This window comes from Elephantulus edwardii, unplaced genomic scaffold (assembly GCF_000299155.1).
Source record: "Elephantulus edwardii isolate Elephantulus edwardi_28Jun2011 unplaced genomic scaffold, EleEdw1.0 scaffold00026, whole genome shotgun sequence".
In the NCBI taxonomy this organism is placed as follows: Eukaryota; Metazoa; Chordata; class Mammalia; order Macroscelidea; family Macroscelididae; genus Elephantulus; species Elephantulus edwardii.
Window position 1 is genome coordinate 667378 of NW_006399776.1, and position 17156 is coordinate 684533.

Consider the following 17156-nt stretch of genomic DNA (forward strand, 5'->3'; position numbering starts at 1 on the left):
GAGTGGAAGCCCAAAATCTCTGTAAATGTTTATGAAAATTAATAAAATATAATTATAGAAAAAAAAAATTAACACTGGCATCTAGCTGTGGCTTCTTTCCATTATTCACTTTCATAAACTGCCCATGATAAATAATTTGGTTCTTCTTGATTAGCATAAAAAATGTATTCAGAGCCATAGTTTCAAACTTTCGTGTCGATAAGCAGTATTTGGGAGACGTGCAGGAATTGCAGGTTCCTGGACCCCATCATCTAGAGATCCAAATGCATGATTGTCTGGGCAAAGCACAGGAGTCTGTACTTCAACCAAATTCCCTACCGGTTCTGCAACAAGATGCCTGCAGATCACATGCTTAGAAGCTCTGATGTGAAGGAACATTTTCATTTACAATGATAAATAGAAAACAGTGGAAAAGTCACTTTATGTTGTATGCCTTCAGTTTGAACATCTATAATATATCAGGTGTCTCCAAAATCCCTTCTAGTTCTAGGACTCTGCACTATAAAAAAAGCTTAGATTTCTCACGTGTAAGACTTTGCCCAGCTCACACATTTTCTACTAAGTACCAGAGATCATTTATCTTCCTGTGTGTGTTTTAATTCTTTACAGAAGTAGTTCTCAAGCCTAGTTGACTATCAGAATCACCAGAGAAACTTTTCAAGCTTCTATCTTCAGTCCATCCCACAAACCAAACCATCAAACTCTCTGCATATGGTACTAGCCTATCCTCAACACATTCCTAAATATGGATACACTCTTTAAAGCTCCCTAGATCTATTTCCAAGGACCTCATGCACTTACTGCAGAGGGTCAAGGACTGTAGCCTTCAGTATGGACTGAGGCTCAATGTCAGGAAGACAAAGATTCTCAACACTGGACCAATTGGCAGCGTCAGGATGGATGGCGAAGAGATTGAGATTGTTCACAGCTTCAGTTTGCTGGGCTCCACAGTCAACACTCTTGGCATCAGCAGTCAGGAAATCAAAAAGCATATTGCGATGGGAAAGTCTGCTGTTAGGGACCTCTCTAAAGTACTCAGGAGCAATGGTGTCTCTCTGGAGACTAAGGTGCACCTGATACAGGCCATGGTCTTTGCAATCGCTTGTTATGCATCAGAGAGTTGGACAATGACTAGGGAGGACAGAAGGAGAGTTGATGCCTTTGAGTTGTGGTGCTGGTGAAGAGTACTGAATGTACCATGGACTGCCAGGAAAACAAACAGATTCGTCTTGGAGAGGATTAAACCAAGCTACTCCTTGGAGGCAAGGATTCTGGGGCTTCGTCTGACATACTTTGGACATGTTGCCAGGAGGGACGGGTCCTTGGAGAGGACATCATGCTTGGGAGGGTGGAGGGATGGCGCAGGAGGGGAAGACCCTCTATGAGATGGATTGATTCGGTAACTGGGGTAATCGGGATGGGTGTGTCAGAAGCAGTGTGGTTGGCATAGGATAGAGCAGGGTTTAGGGCTGTTGTGCATAGCGTTGCTATGAGTCGCAAACGACTCGACGGCACATAACAACAACACATATGTTAAGTGTAGAATTGGCTCTAGGGAAAGAAACATCTATCCTGAAAGTCTGTAACTCAAGGGGGACATAAATTCTTTCTAGGTCCCTGTGAAAAATAACCACTTAGTTATCCAAGTCTCTATCTACCTGCAGCCCAGCTATCCAGATCACAGTTGAGAACCCAAAGTCTCAGGAAAAAAGAAAAATGCAGAAAAAGACCAAGTAACAAAATTAAATCCACTACCTCAAACTCATGCATTTGGCTCATGACAATATGCTTTAAGTACTTGCTAAATAGCCCATCCACTTTCTTTTTTTTTTAAAGACTTAACAAGTTTGGCTATCTCAGGTTCAAATCAACAAAAAAAATAAAGATAAATTTAAAAGAGTTGAAGCTAGAGGGACTTTCAAAGTCACTTACAACAGCCTGACATTCAGGAAAAATTACCAGAGAGAGCCACACAAAGGACACACACAGAATCACAGAACAAAGTATCCTGGAATTATTTTAAAACTGATAACTAGCCCTAAGCAAGGCAGTAAGGAGGTTTAGTGGCATAGCGCATTATGTGTTGGGCTGCTAACTGAAAGATCCGTGGTTTGAATCCATCAGCTGCTCTGCAGGAGAAAGACAGTCTCTCCCCGTAAACAATCAGAGCCTCAGAAACTCACTGAAGGGTCACTCAGTCTGAACCAACTTGAGGGCAGTGGTTTTTTTGGGCTAGGGTATTTACATGGTCTTAAAGTGTCTTCCCACCAAAAATATATTAATTATACAGTGTAGAAACTGTACAATCTTGACCATTGATCAAAATTAAATCACAGAAGGACAAACATTGTGTTTTGCAGTGTGACACTCTCCAAGGATACCAACATTGTCTCTTCAGTACCCAGTCCAGAAAGCCTAACATGGGCCCTTTTGCCTCCATATATTTCCTTTCAAGGAGGGAGGTCTGCCCGTTTGGGGATGTAACTTTCTAACAAGTCTATCTTTACTATTTTACCTTCAAAGGGGGCCGGGGGGGGGGGGGGGGCGCAGGGAGAAAGCACAGCATGAAGTTAATCACAAGGAAATATCCAACAAACCCAAAGTGAGGAGTGTTCTATCCACAAACTTTTTAAGTAGAAGAGGGGAGCTACGTTGATTCCAAAATTTCAAGATCTTAAATAGCTTTGAAAATGTTCCGGGTTAAAAAAGGCTATAGGAACGTCAAATTATATGTAGTATCTGACTCTAGTATAGGTCCTGTAAGGAATATGGGGGACGTGTTATAAATTCTACTAAATCAACTGACAAAATTTAAATACAGGTGGCAGATTATTGTATCAATGTTAAATTTACTGAGATTAATCTTGGGAAATTTACGCTGAGGTATTTAGGTTGCTGCTCTTGTGTGCCATCGAGTTGCCTGCGACTCACAGCAACCACTTTGTTGCTCTGAACCCTGCCCTACCTGAGCCAATCTCATCGTCTCCAACAGACTTAATCCCATTACTTCAGCCACTGAGTCAATACATCCCCCTCCAGCGTCTTCCTCTCCTGTGCTGTCCTCCACTCTTACAAGCATGATATCCTTCTCCAATGAATGGTCCCTCTTGGCTACGTACCCAAAGTATGTGAGACAAAGTTTCAAAATCCTTGCCTCTAGGAAGCAGCCTGGTTTCAATCTCCCCAGGGCAGACCTCTTTATTCTCCTGGCAGTCCCTGATATATTTAACACTCTTCTCCAGCACCATAGCTCAAAGTCATCAATCCTTCTTTTACCATCCTTAGTTATTGTCCAGCTCTTGGATGCATAGCAAGAAACTGCGAAAACCATGACCTGGATCAGGTGTACCTTATTAACTGATATTGTTGCTCTTCAGTATTCTAGAAGAGATCCCCGACAGACTTTCCCAATCTTTGGATTTCCTGTTAGTGGCAAGAGTGTTGACTGTGGAACCATGCAAGCTGAAGTTATTAACAATTTCAATCTCTTCTCCACCTAACATAAAGCTATCAATTGGCTTAGTGGTGAGAATCTTTGTTTTCTTTATACTGAGCTTCAATCCATAGGCTGCAATCCTTGACCTTCTGCATCAAACACCTAATGTTTTCTTCAGTTTCAGCAAGCAAGGTTGTGTTATCTCTGTGTGTGTGTGTGTGTGTGTGAGGTGGGGATGTAAAACTTACTTTGAAAAGGGTGAGAGGTTTGCAGGCATCAACTCTGTGGTACTTGGCAGCCACAGCTCAGATTGGCTCCCTTGGCTCATTACATCTCCCAAGTTTTGCCTTTAAGTCACAGATATCGTGCACCCAGATACAGTTTTCAATTGCAAGTGCAAATTTTCACACTACAAGGCTCTGATGGAGTTTTTAAAATATGTATGTGTGTGTATGTATATCAATGTTTATTAAAATATATATATATATGTATATTTGTGATTGTTGTTATGCGCCATCAAGTCATTTGCGACATCCAGGGTTTTCCTCTCTGTGCTGTCCCTCCACCCTTCTAAGTATGATGCCCCTTTCTAAGGACTGATCCCTCCTGGCCATGTGCCCAAAGTATGTCAGACAGAGCTTCAAAATCCTTGCCTCCAACAACCAACCTGGTTTTACCCTCTCCAGGACAGACTTGTTTATTCTCCTAGCAGTCCACGATATATTCAATACTTTTCTCTAGCACTACAACTCAAAGGCATCAATTCTCCTATCATCCTTAGTTATTATCCAACTTTCAGATGCTTACCAAGTAATTATGAAGACAGTGGCCTGGATCAGGCACACCTTCATCTCCAGATTGACACCATTGCTCTTCAGGAATCTGGAGCAGACTTTCCTAATTATGATTTTATTTCCTGGCTGCTGGTAAGAGTGTTGACTGTGGAGCCAAGCAAACGGAATCTATTAACAATCTCAATCTCCTTACTGTCTATCATGATGCTGCCAGTTGGCCCTGTGGAGCAATTCTTTGTTTCCTTGATGTTGAGCTTCAATCCATATTGAAGGCTGCATTCCTTGACCTTCTGCAGCAAGTGCTTCAGGTCCTCCTCAGTTCCAGCAAGCATTGTTGTGTCATCTGCATAAAGTAGGTTGTTGATGGGTCTTCCTCCAATCCTTATGCCACACTCCTCCTTAGAGAGCCCAGCCTCCTGGTTGATCTGTTCTGCATATAGATTGAAAAGGTATGGTGTACACCCTTTCTGGTTTTGAACATACAAGTGTTTTCTTGCTCTGTTTCGACTGCCTCCTGGTCCAAGTACAGGTTTCACATAAGCACAAGCAAGTGTTCTGGGATTCTCATTCTTCTCAAAATCAGCCATAGTTTACTGTGACCCACAAAGTGAAATGCTTGTACACAGTCAATGAAGCACAGAGATAAGGATAGCACAACTAGGACAGGGTTTAAATTCATTGCTTGTAGTGTTGCTATGAGTTGTATAGGACTGTACAGTACCAAACAACAATAACTATTTCACAACTAACTCAGTCCCACTTAGACAAATACTGTATAAAACCATTACTGAAAATGAGTATGAGGATCCAAGGGGGAGGAAATAGTGGGGTAATGATGGGAGAGTAGCATGTTAATCATAGGGTTGCACAATTTGATGCATAGGTGGGGTTAATGAAATGGGGACAATCTTTTGTAAAAAAACAATGTATTCAAACTTTGTAAATAAATAATAAAATGTAATAACGATGTCACAGAAAATACCATGGGCAGAAGTAACACATATGTATGTGTGTATAAACAGAGAAAAGAGCGATAAAGGGTGTGTGTCTGTGTGTGTAAAAAAGGGGGGAAGAGTATACATATTCTTTGAATTATTTTCATTTTTTATTTTTTTTATTTTATTATTTTTGTGTGCGTATACCGTCAAATCAGATCTGACTGGTACAGGAGGAGATTGTCCCTCCTTACCCGGCAGAGCATCTGGTGGATTCTAACCGTTCGCCTCTGGGATTGTAGTTGCAGCTCCTTGCCACTAGGCCACCAGAGCTCCCCTCTAATTATTTTCATTTTTGTAACGTCCTTGTAATTTCAAATTCTTTCCAAATTTAAGTTTTTTAAAATTATAACCCTGACTCTATGACTCAAAATTTAAATCGTGTTTAATACATTTTAAGAGAGATAAAGATGCAGCATACAGTTTAGTAAAGCTTTCATTAAAAAGCTTAAAATTTCAAGTTTTTATATTTAGGAGATTAATCTTTGGTTCACTACAAAAATATATTCTTATGACCCCTTTTCATGCTAAAAACACTGAATAAAATGTGGTTGTGCAATGTCTTCTCATTTTGCTAACAACACTTGAAAGAATGATGTAAACAAATCATTCCTCCAAGCACGTCCTCAGATGATTTTACATCTTTTCCAGATCCTCATAAGACATTTATTAAAGGGGGGGGGGGGAGAAGAATATATTTCTACGTCACAGATCAACAAAAATAGCCAAAGTCACACAGCTAAATCTTTCAAAGAAGAGGGTATGTTCTGTTAGCTTTTTCAAGAAAGACTTTTAAGTGTTTCCTTTTATGCATGGGTGAAAGATTTTTTTTTTTAATCACAGCACCTTCTATAAGTGAAAAAGCATTCCTGTAGGTTTTGGTTGGGTTTTTTTTAGGGTTTTATTTTTTATTTTGCATTATTCTCACTAACTTAAAATCATTTACAGGTTTTATTTAAATATATTTTCTTTCTTCTATGAGATAAGCTTGCAAGTAATCTCTAGTCACTCTTCTTAGAGTTCTTTTTAGTAACTGATATTCTCTACGCAAGTTTATCTTTTAGACTGCTTGAGCTTTATCTGCTAGATGTGGGTTAATATGCATATTATCAGGTTTTTGTCTAGCAGCTCTTATTAATTAGAACTATTAACTAATTAATCTATTAGAATAACAGTAAAAAGACAAGAAAACTATTAGCTCTATGTTAAATCAACAATAGTAGTTATATTTTGAAATTTCTTTATACATCTTCAGGGACTTTAAGAAAATTTTAAGTTCATTTTTACAACTTTTTTTTAAAAAACTGTAAATGCCTTTATGTAAGTTATCTGGTGTTATTTACTCTGTGTTCATTATAGCAGAGCAATGCTTTCAGGAATGGGCACAGGGTGGGCAAAGGCCCACAAGAGAGGACAGCCACGGAGATGTCAGGGCTCAGTTCCAAGTCTTCCTTAGAGTCCTGTGTTTTCCAAACTCAGAACAACTTGCAACATTCCTATAGTTCTTAAACTACAAACAGTGTTGCCGTGCTGCTTCCTACTCACCTCCTACTCAGAGTCAAGGCGCGCTCGCTCGCTCGCGCGCTCTCTCTCTCTCTCTCTCTCTCTCTCCTGAGATAAAACCAGACTGTGTATCAATGAAACCTTTCCTGAACTCCTGATGTTGAATCTGCAAATGGTTAATGCACTTGGCTGTAAGCCTGAATGTTGGTGGTTGAGTCTACCCAGAGATAACTCAAAAGCAAAGCCTGGCAGTGTACTTTCCAAAAAAATCTGTTATTGAAAACTCTGCAGAGCACAGTTGTCCTCTGACCTACAGGAGTCTCCATGACTGGAGTTGACTCACTGGCTCCTGAAATCTAGGCCATAACTGATGCTGTGAGACATTTTTGACTGCTCCAAGTGGCGTAGTGACAGGAAAAGGACACCCAGAACTAGTGGGTAAATCATCCTCACTTTCCACAAATACAACTTGTTGCTTTTTTCTTTTTTCTTTTCCTCACCCATTCTATCAAGAGTCATAGAGCAGGAAAAAAATGATAGATTAGGAACATTTCATTGGAAAAGATGAAAGGAAGGTCAATCTGAAAAAAATATGGATAATTAGACTTTATGGGTAATGCAACTACCAATCTGGAACAGGATGGGCATGGGATGAAGAAAGAAGGAAGGGGAAATAAATCTGTATAAATGAATGAGTAAAAAACAAAAAAAAAGGGAAAAAAAAATCTAAACTGGGCAGCTCCCTGGAGGCAAGGATTCTGGGGCTTCGTCTGACATACTTTGGACATGTTGTAAGGAGAGACCAGGCCTTGGAAAGGGACATCATGCTTGGGAGGGTGGAGGGACAGCGCAGGAGGGGAAGGCCCTCTGTGACATGGACAGGACAGAGCAGGGTTTAAGGATGTTGTACATAGGGTCGCTATGAGTCGCAAGCAACTTGACGGCACACAACAACAACACAGCAATAGGCACCATGATTAAAGGTCTTGGCTGCCAAGCAAAAGGTCAGTGGTTGGAACATCCCATCCACTCCATGGAAGAAAGATGTTGCAGTCTGCTTTCACACAAGTTGTTGTTGTCTTTTAGTCAAGCATGACTCATAGTGACCCTATGAACAAAAGGCCTGAAGCTTTTCTATAACTATTGACACTTATCAAAGTTCATAAACTTTCCAGAGGAGTGTTGTTTAAGAAGTGGATGCCAGCCTTGGAAACCCTCAGAGGTAGTTCTACTCTGTCCTGAAGGGTTGCTCTAAGTTGGAACTGACTTGATGGCAGCAGGCTGGTTTCTCACCCCAGTGTACCCTGAGGTGTAATTGTAACCAGCCTCCACACACACAGTGATGGCAGACAGAGAGGTGGAGACTATACCATTCTGCTTAACACATGATGTCTGGGGCCCACAACTTAACCCACCACTCACTGAAATCACTTGCGTCTCCCCAGGTTTGTCCAGGTTCTCAAAAACAGCCTCTTGTTTGTCAGCTCGGACTTCAATGAGGTTTTGTTTGTAGTTAACGGTGAGGTCTCTCTCCTTAATGATCTCCAGAAGGGCATCTGCATACTTCTTCACCCCAAAAATTGCTCCAAGAGAAGTGTTGAAAATTATGTTGGCCTTGGATCGCTTCCCTGTCTGAGATTAAAATGATAACAGGATAAAGTACAAACACCAAAGCATTGCTTCAAACATCTCTTTTTTAAAAACCTAGGGAGGACAGAAGGAGAGTGGATGCTTTTGAGCTGTGGTGCTGGAGAAGGGTACTGAATGTACCATGGACTGCCAGGAAAACAAACAGATTCATCTTGGAGAGGATTAAACCAAGCTACTCCTTGGAGGCAAGGATTCTGGGGCTTCGTCTGACATACTTTGGACATGTTGCCAGGAGGGACGGGTCCTTGGAGAGGGACATCATGCTTGGGAGGGTGGAGGGACAGCGCAGGAGGGGAAGACCCTCTATGAGATGGATTGATTCGGTGACTGGGGTAATCGGGATGGGTGTGTCAGAGGCGGTGCGGTTGGCGCAGGATAGAGCAGGGTTTAGAGCTGTTGTGCATAGGGTCACTATGAGTCGGAAACGACTCGATGGCACATAACAACAACAACAACAAGACAAGAATTAAAGGCTTTCTTGGTTTTCCCATTATACTCTGGTAAAGGAGCTCTGGTGGTATAATGAGTTATATGGTTGGTCTCCTAACCAAAAGGTAGGTAGTTCAAACCCACCAGCTATTCCAATGGAAGAAAGATGAAGTAATCTCCTCCCATAAAGATTTATCATCTCATAAATATGATGGAGGGTTGCCACAGTCAGACTCAGCTGGAAGGTGGTGGGTTTACTCTGGTAAGGTCATATGTGTACCAGTCCACTGCCACCTCCTAATTTTCTATTGGCAACCTCGCCAGAGCACACTTGAATCTGGCCTTGAGCTTGGCTCTACTGAGTTGAGGCTATAGATGAACTCCAAGTTCAATCAAAGCCAGGACGAGGCTAATTTATTTATTTATACATCCAGTGATTTGAGCACACATGAAGTATTTCATTATATTGGCTGGGGTGGGACAGCTGTGTTTCAGTGGAAGAAGTCTTGCCTTCCATGTGGTAGACATGGTTTTGCCTCTGCTCAGTGCATCTTACACACAGCCACAATAACTTGTCAGTGAAGGTCATATGTTGGCAAGTACGCTGAACAGATTTCAGCAGACCTTCCCTCACTAAGAGAAACTAAGAAGAAAAACCTCATGACTCACTTTCAAAAATCAGTCACTAAAAACTCTGTGGACCACAAGAGTCTACAAGCAATTGTGGGGATGGCACAGAACCTGGTGGTATTTTTTTCATTGTTCAGTGTCACAAGGAGTTAGGGACCAACAAGATGGCAGCTAACAACAGTCGGCTGGTACTGTTTCAGGTGCTATGGGAACAGCAGTGAAGCAAAGAAACCTCCTGTATCCTTGGCTGTTCCACACTATGACTGTTGCCCTGTTTCAGTGAGGTCAGTATTCTTCCTATTCCTAAGGTATTTTGTCACCTGAAAAAGAAACGTGCTCTTAGGCCATCCAAGACTTAGGAGAAAAGGACTATGGAAAGAGAATTCCCACAAGGGAAGAAATGACTGGTTCCTTCCTCTTTTCCTTTGACCAGTTCTTTTTAAGATTTGTTCACCTTGGTCTCACCATTGTCACTTCTGTATGACTTAGAAAGAAGGCTTATTGTGCAGTGGGTTAAGTACTGAGCTGTCAGCCAGAAGATCAGTGGTGTGGATCCACCAGTCTCCATGAAGGAAAGATGAGGAATGCCCCTTCTTTAAAAGCTTACAGCCTTGGAAACACTACGGGCAATTCTACTTTTCAACAGGTTGCTGTAAGTCAAAAGCAACGCAACAGCAGATGTTTTATAACCCAGGATGAATACCCTTATAATTAAGAAACCCCAGAGGGCTTGCCGCAAGTTTCTAGAACTCAAGCAAAGGCCTTGCCCAGAGTCAGGTACCAAGTACACGTTGAACAGCTCTCATCCCCATCTCCTCCCCTGCCCCTTTCTCCAACCTAGCACTTCACAGAGCTGTAGGTTGCTTTGAATTTTCCCACTGTTCCAAATCAGATCACTTCTTAAAAAACCAAATGTCGCATCCTAGGCAATGACAGAGCACAGGGGCAGCTTCCCTCCAGCCTTGAGCCATAAGCACTTGAGCTGCAACCACCTGTTCTTACAGGTCTCCTCCACCCTTCCCACTCAGGGCTGAACATCTTGCCTGTTATGTTTTCAAAAGGGTTTGAATGGAAAGCCACAAAATATTCACAACCTAAGAGCCTGACAGAATCTAACCTGAGTGGGAACAGTCAGAGATAGCATTAAGAATAAAAATTACTTTACCAGTCTGCTCCATAAACTTTCATTCAAATCAAATAAAAAGTTTAAAAATGAACAAAAAAGTGCAACCATTCAGTGGTCTACCTTTCCAGAATTATTCAAACAATCTAACACCTCCGCAATGGACTCTTTCACACACATAAAAATCATATTACAAAGACTTAATATTATTAAAGATTTAATAATGTGTAATATGGTTGGCTCAGGGTTCAGAGCTATTGTGCATAGCATCACTAGGAGTCACAGGTGACTCAACAGCACATAACACGACAATGTAGTTAAACTGGGATATACAATATGATTGTAACCATGTTTTTAAAACTGCATACAGGAAAATAATGAGAATATGTCTAATCGATGGTAGGAGCTATATTATAGCAATGGGATTATGAGGGACTGCCTCTCCCTTTTATCCCTTCTCATAAACTTTTCATCATTTTAAATCTGTATGACAAAAAAATTAGGAATTAAAAAGGCATGCAGGAGAGATAGAGATGGAATTCTGGCTCTCACTGAGTTAGTGCCCTCTTCCTCCCTGTTCTTCATGACTAGACAAGAAGCATACCTTCCTGAAATAGGCTTCGGACAAATACATGATCTTCTGTGGGGCTCCCGCACACTTCACCGGGGTGTTTGGGAAGGTGAAGATGGCATTGCCCTCCTTGAAGTCCTGAAGAGCTTGCCATGTTTTCTCTACTGTTGTAACTGAATAATTGGACCCTATTTTGGGATGATCAAAACCTTCTGGTAGGCCTTTAATCTGCAACAAAGCACACACAAAAAACATTCTTAGCAAAAGTGCAAATGGCTTTCCAGTCCTCGTTCTCAGACACTTCTACAACAATTTGTTGTTGTTGTTGGGCATCACCAAATTGACTGTGATTCACATCGGCCCCGTGAACAGTGGATCTGACCCCTGCCCTGTCCCATGCCATACTCATCCCTGGTATACATGAGCCCACTGTTGCAGTCACTGTGTCAATCCACCACATTTAACATCTTATTCTTTTTCAGTGACCTTCCAAGTAGTATGTTTTTTTCCAAGGCGTTTTGATGGGAAAGAGGTTGTACTGAGAACCCAAAGGCAGCTGTTTCAAATCCACCAGTTGCTCATCAGGAGAAAGAGGAGCCGTCTCTTACTGTGCAAGTTACAGACAAGCTAGGAACTTACTAGAAAAGCAAAGTATAAGGCCTCACTCCAGACCTATGAAGCCAGAAACTTTGGGAGCAAGACCAACGATTTGAATTTTAACAAGCATTCTAGATGATTCTGATGTACTATAAGGGTTGCAAAGTGTATGTACTTTGGCACTAAAATAGAAATAAAAATATCTTCTTTATAGTGTTTTGGGCAGGAGTAAATGACACAATGCCTGTAAAAGGCTTACACAAATAACTGATACGCACAGTGAATTGCCCAAATTCTAGTTTATTGAAGTCAATACAATTAACTGGATACTTATCTTAATTGTTAGAAAGTTCACCAAGTGCAATTAAAATAATACAGATGAGCTCAGAGATTTCAACACCCGTTCACCAAGCAAGAGCTGGTTCAACTTCAATCATCAAGAAAGTCATCAGGATGGGCTGGTTCCTCAGAGTTGGCCCAGGCTACTCTCCAGACTGTACGGTGACCACTTGAGACACAGCAGAACTTCCTCTCCCCACACTCTCCAGTAAAGAGTCCTGTGATCTATGCCATTAGTGGGCTGGAGCCATCACTTATACATGCTCCAGGTTAAGAGCACTACTTCTTTGATTACTGAACATACCTCCTGCTTTAAGTAATTATAATATTATTACTAATTTGTAACCTCAATCATCATCATCATCATCACAATACTACCTTGTATCTCCATGTTTTTGAAGTTTCACATCTGTGCAAGTACTCGATATTCACCATACACCTCTGGGAGTGGTGGTGGTTGTTATGTACCACCAAGTCAACTACAACTTACAGCAAGCCTCTAATGCCAGATGAGAGCCGGGAACCTCTCAACACCAGATGAGAGTCTTGCCTGACTATCCTCTAGATCTCGGATATGCTCAAGCCCTGTCTCATGGTCACAGTGTCTATCTTGTTGAGGGTTTTTTCCTCTCTATCTCTGACCCTCCACCTTTCCCAGGACAATGTCTTTTTCCAAGGACTAACTTCTCCTAATAACATGCCAAAGTATGTGGTAGGGAAATATTAACCTATAACAGATGAGGAAACAGGAGCAGAGTAAAACTGAAAGCCCTTTTAGAATCTTTTATAACTGAGAACAAATGCCTCTTCCAACACCTTGGTTCCTAAAGCAAAACTCATGTCCAAGAGATAAACCAACAGCTGATCTCATTTCCTTGGTCATTCTTCTCCAGTCTGAAGAAACCGTTGTTAAGGGGAAAGTCACCATTAAGTGGTAACCAAGTTCCTTTTTTGGAAGACCTAAAACATGAAGGGAGCTCTCACCCAGTCAGAGCCGCTTCCTGGGAATTCTGAATTAGAGAGAGGCAGAGAGGAGGGAGAGCAGGAAATCAGGAGGAGAGGTTAGATCTGCCCTCCCTGTGACTGCCCAGTAAAAAGCTGTCCACTGGGGGAACATACACTGTTGCATTACACCAAGTAAACTGGGAAGCAGAGACCCTTCTCTACAGAGGACTCAGAAACCAATGTGGAAAAGAGGCATAAACAAGTGCAGATGTGGAGAGACTGGTTCTGACAGATTTGAAATCCAGTCTTTCTATGTCCACTTCTGTAGGCTGTTTGGGAGACAGTGTTGTTTAGAAAAAGTCTTTGAGTAATGCAAACAGTTAATGCATTCAGCTGAAAGACAGAAGCTCTATTCACTCAAACACACCAAGAAGTGCCTGTGATGCACTTCCACAACCTCAGTCGCTGAAAACTCTACAGAACACAGTTCTACTCTGACACACAGGGCACAAGACCGGACTGCAGCTGGTCTGGTACTGGTTTTGTGTTGATGCACTGTCTTTGCATGACCAGTCAACACTGCGTGAAGCTTTCTGGAGCTGTCTGAACCTTCTGGTAAGTTTTAATTGGCACTTTTCTCCATAAATTTCTATTTGCCATTAAGTCTGAACCAACTCATAGATGACTTGCCAGCAGGTTTAAAGAGGAGACTGTCCCTCCTTCTGCAGTCTTATCTATAGTTTGTCCTCTAACATATATTAATTTTGGCTCAAACTATCTCACAACCTTCACATCAATCTATGGCTTCTCTAAACCTTCGCAGGACACATCCCTGCAGGGAATCCTTGATGTGTCAGGATTCAAGTTACACAGGAACAATCAGATGCATCTTCTCCTGAATCACATTGCCACAGTTTACGAGGTGGTGATCACTATGTTTGTGTGCTCCAATTATTTATCCAGGGCCCCTATGAGCTTCTGGAAACTGTAATAAACACTCTATTATGGTCTATACAAATAAGCCTGACCCTTACAACAGCATTAAGCTAACAGCATTAAGTTCCATAGTTTGCTGAAAAAACATCAAAGGAATTGTGAGTATATTAGTTATAGTGTGTTCTCACTTTATATATAAGCTCCAGTTACTGCACAACAGAACCCAGAGGTCCTCCTCATACCTGAGGTGCTAAGTAAAGTTACGCTCTTAAAGTCTGTGCTATGGACAGGAATTACTTCCTCCTCAGGAAAAAAAAAAGTGTTCTAAATCCCAGCCTCTATGCTAGTGGTCATGATCAGTCTAGAGACTAAGGTGTGCAGGATCCAGGCCATGGTCTTTGCAATTACTTGCTATCCATCAGAGAGCTGGACAACGGCTAAGGAAGACAGAAGAAGAATCGATACCTTTGAACTATGGTGCTGGAGAAGAGTATTGAACATACCATCAACGGCCAAGAGAACAAACAAGTCTGACCTGGAGAGGGTGAAACCAACTTGCTCTCTGGAGGCAAGGATTTTGAAGTTCCATCTGATAAATTCAGAGCATGTTTCCAGGAGGAACCAGTCTTTGGAGAAGGACAACATGCTTAGAATAGTGGAGGAACAATGCAAGAGAGGAAGACTCTGAATGAGATGGACTGACACAGCGACTGGGGTAATAGGGGTAGGTGTGTTGGAGACAGTGAGACTGGCTCAGAATACGCCAAAGTTCAGAGCTATTGTGCATATAGGGTCACTTTGAGTAGCAGGTGATTTGACAGCACATACCTGTGGTTATAATCCCATTTAAGAATGGGTCATCTTTGTTACATGAATGAGGAAGGATTATGTAGTGCATATCTTTAATCCATTTGTTTTGTTATGAAGGAGATTAAACAAACAAGTTCTAAGAGAAGCAAAGATGAGGAAAAGAGATGTTAAACACATGAAGGCTTCCCAGGAGCAAAAGCTCAAAGAAACAAGGACCTTTCTCCAACAATGAGAAAGACCTTTCCTCTAGTAATGGCACCCTAAATTCAGACTTTTGAGTCTCCAAAACTGTGAGAAAATTTGTTTGTTAAAGTCACTCACTTGTGTTCTGTCATAGAAGTACAAGATCACAAAGACAAACTTGCACAAATAGAGATCTCCAAGTACCTAAAAAGCAGAAACTGTAAAGGATCCAGGATTTTCCTTTAGAGGCGACAGAAGGAAGAAACCTTCCCCAGAGCCAGCACATGTTTTTAACTTCTAGCCTCCTAAATGGTGAGAAAACAAATTTCTATTTGTTAAGGCTACACTCTCATGATATTTCTCTAATAGCAACACTAGATAACTGAGACTTAAGAATTCATACTTCTAAATCTTATTTCCAAAGTAACATTTAATCCATAACACAGCCATCTCAGTCATATAGAAAAAGGCTGTTTTTCTGATAAGGATTCAAAAAAAATGACCACTAAGGCATCAACATGCTGAAAACTCTGATTAAAATGTAAAGCTAGAACATACATGGTTATCATTGATAGACTCTAGAGAAGACTATTAAAGCCAAAAGGACTGATGATTAAAGGAAAACTAGAAAATTATTTCTTGGAACTCTTTCCTATCAGATTAATCTGAAACAACTAAGTGCAGTGTTTGATCTAGAACTAAATAGGCCAATACAACATAGGAAAAGTTGAAAACAATACCTTCTCATAGTGCAACTGGATTCCAAGAGCAATAATAAGGTATTTGTAGGAAATCTGTAACACAAAACAATGTTATTTCAGACCAGTGCCCAAGAAGTGGTATCCCAGGGGTTGAATGGAGCCCCAGACATGCTGACCAGTTTGACTTTTGGTTTTCTTTGTGGGTGACTTGGGGCTTAGGGTGACGGGCAGGTACGAACAAAGGGGTGAATGTACAAGCCTACCATTCTGCCCACAGTGCTGCTCTACTACCTCATGTATGGCTGCTTCACTAATGTCACATAAACTGCTTGGACCACAGAAGTTTGTTGTTGTTTTTGTGTGCCATTGAGTTGGAATCAACTCATATTTGACTCCTGTGTTTTAATACAGTGGAAAATGATAGCAAAGAAGCTGCATTTATCTGCAGTGCAGTGCTTGTATTAACAGTTTTTCAAGTTTTAGGGTCCAGGAATGGCTCCCTAACATTCAAAACAATCACTTCCTTTTAAACCTATGGTGTAATGTGTGGATTCCAAGCAAAATTGGTTTGTCATGTGGATTGGCTCATTATAACTGGGAAATCGCTCTTCTGAAAGTCATTGACATGAATGTGGTACAGTGTAATTGATTTGACTAGAATGGAATGATTCCCTCTCCAAATCTGTTACCTCCATGCCATTATCTGTGAGGATGCTGTTCTTGTCTGGGTTAAGTCCAACCACTCTTGATCTGATCCATTCTACTCCAGATGGGATCACACTTGCCATAGGACGACTAGATGAGGACAACTGTTTGGCACCAGCACCCACCAGGGTCCAGATTGGCTGATAGTAATGTCTCTGAGAAACAAAATATTTGGGGATTCATTTCAATTGGAGGCTAACAAAAGGATCTTTGCTACAGGTCTTTGAGCTAGAGTCTCTGTTATTCCCCTCTGACTCTTGGAGTATTCGCAGAAAAGTGTCCAGAAGGTTACTTTCTATTAGGTCAAACTCTGAAATATGGTCAATCATTAAAACTTCTGGCAAGGTCACTGAAAAAAAAAAACAGTACCATGGTACACATACACAAATGGAATGCTATACAATGTAAAGAATATAAACAATTCACCAAGCACCACATAACACGGATGACATTGTGCAAAATGAAATAAGCCAGTCACAAAAGAATAAATATTATGAGTTCACTGTTATAAAAAGGACCTCTAGTGGCCTATACAGCAATCCCATAAAGTTTTAGTGCACCAGCTAGTTCACAGGAGAACGGGCAGTCTTCTCTCATACGCTTTATTCCCTCTGAAAATCTGCTGGAGGGTCAGCAGTTCTGACTAATCTTACACACAAAGGAATTATTTGATGGCTACCAGGGAGGGAAGGAAAAATAGATACTTTAAAAAAATTATCCCCGGCGCTGGCTGAAAATTGCCTGTGACTTCATCCATAGCCACTGGTGAGAGTCAGCACCCAGAGCCATCAGGGGCTTTAAGCTCGTTG

At 41.3% G+C, this 17156-nt stretch overlaps 1 protein-coding gene across 1 annotated transcript in view; it reads right to left on the minus strand.

The window, feature by feature from the left end:
* Window positions 1-17156, minus strand: part of SQRDL (sulfide quinone reductase-like (yeast)) — a 47983-nt gene that overhangs the window by 23469 nt on the left and 7358 nt on the right. Inside the window, exons 2-5 of the mRNA XM_006882937.1 lie at window positions 16332-16502; window positions 15682-15735; window positions 11165-11359; window positions 8151-8360 (exon numbers count right to left, since the gene is read on the minus strand). Coding sequence (XP_006882999.1) covers window positions 8151-8360; window positions 11165-11359; window positions 15682-15735; window positions 16332-16502 — 630 coding nt within the window. The remainder of the gene's footprint in view (window positions 1-8150; window positions 8361-11164; window positions 11360-15681; window positions 15736-16331; window positions 16503-17156) is intronic.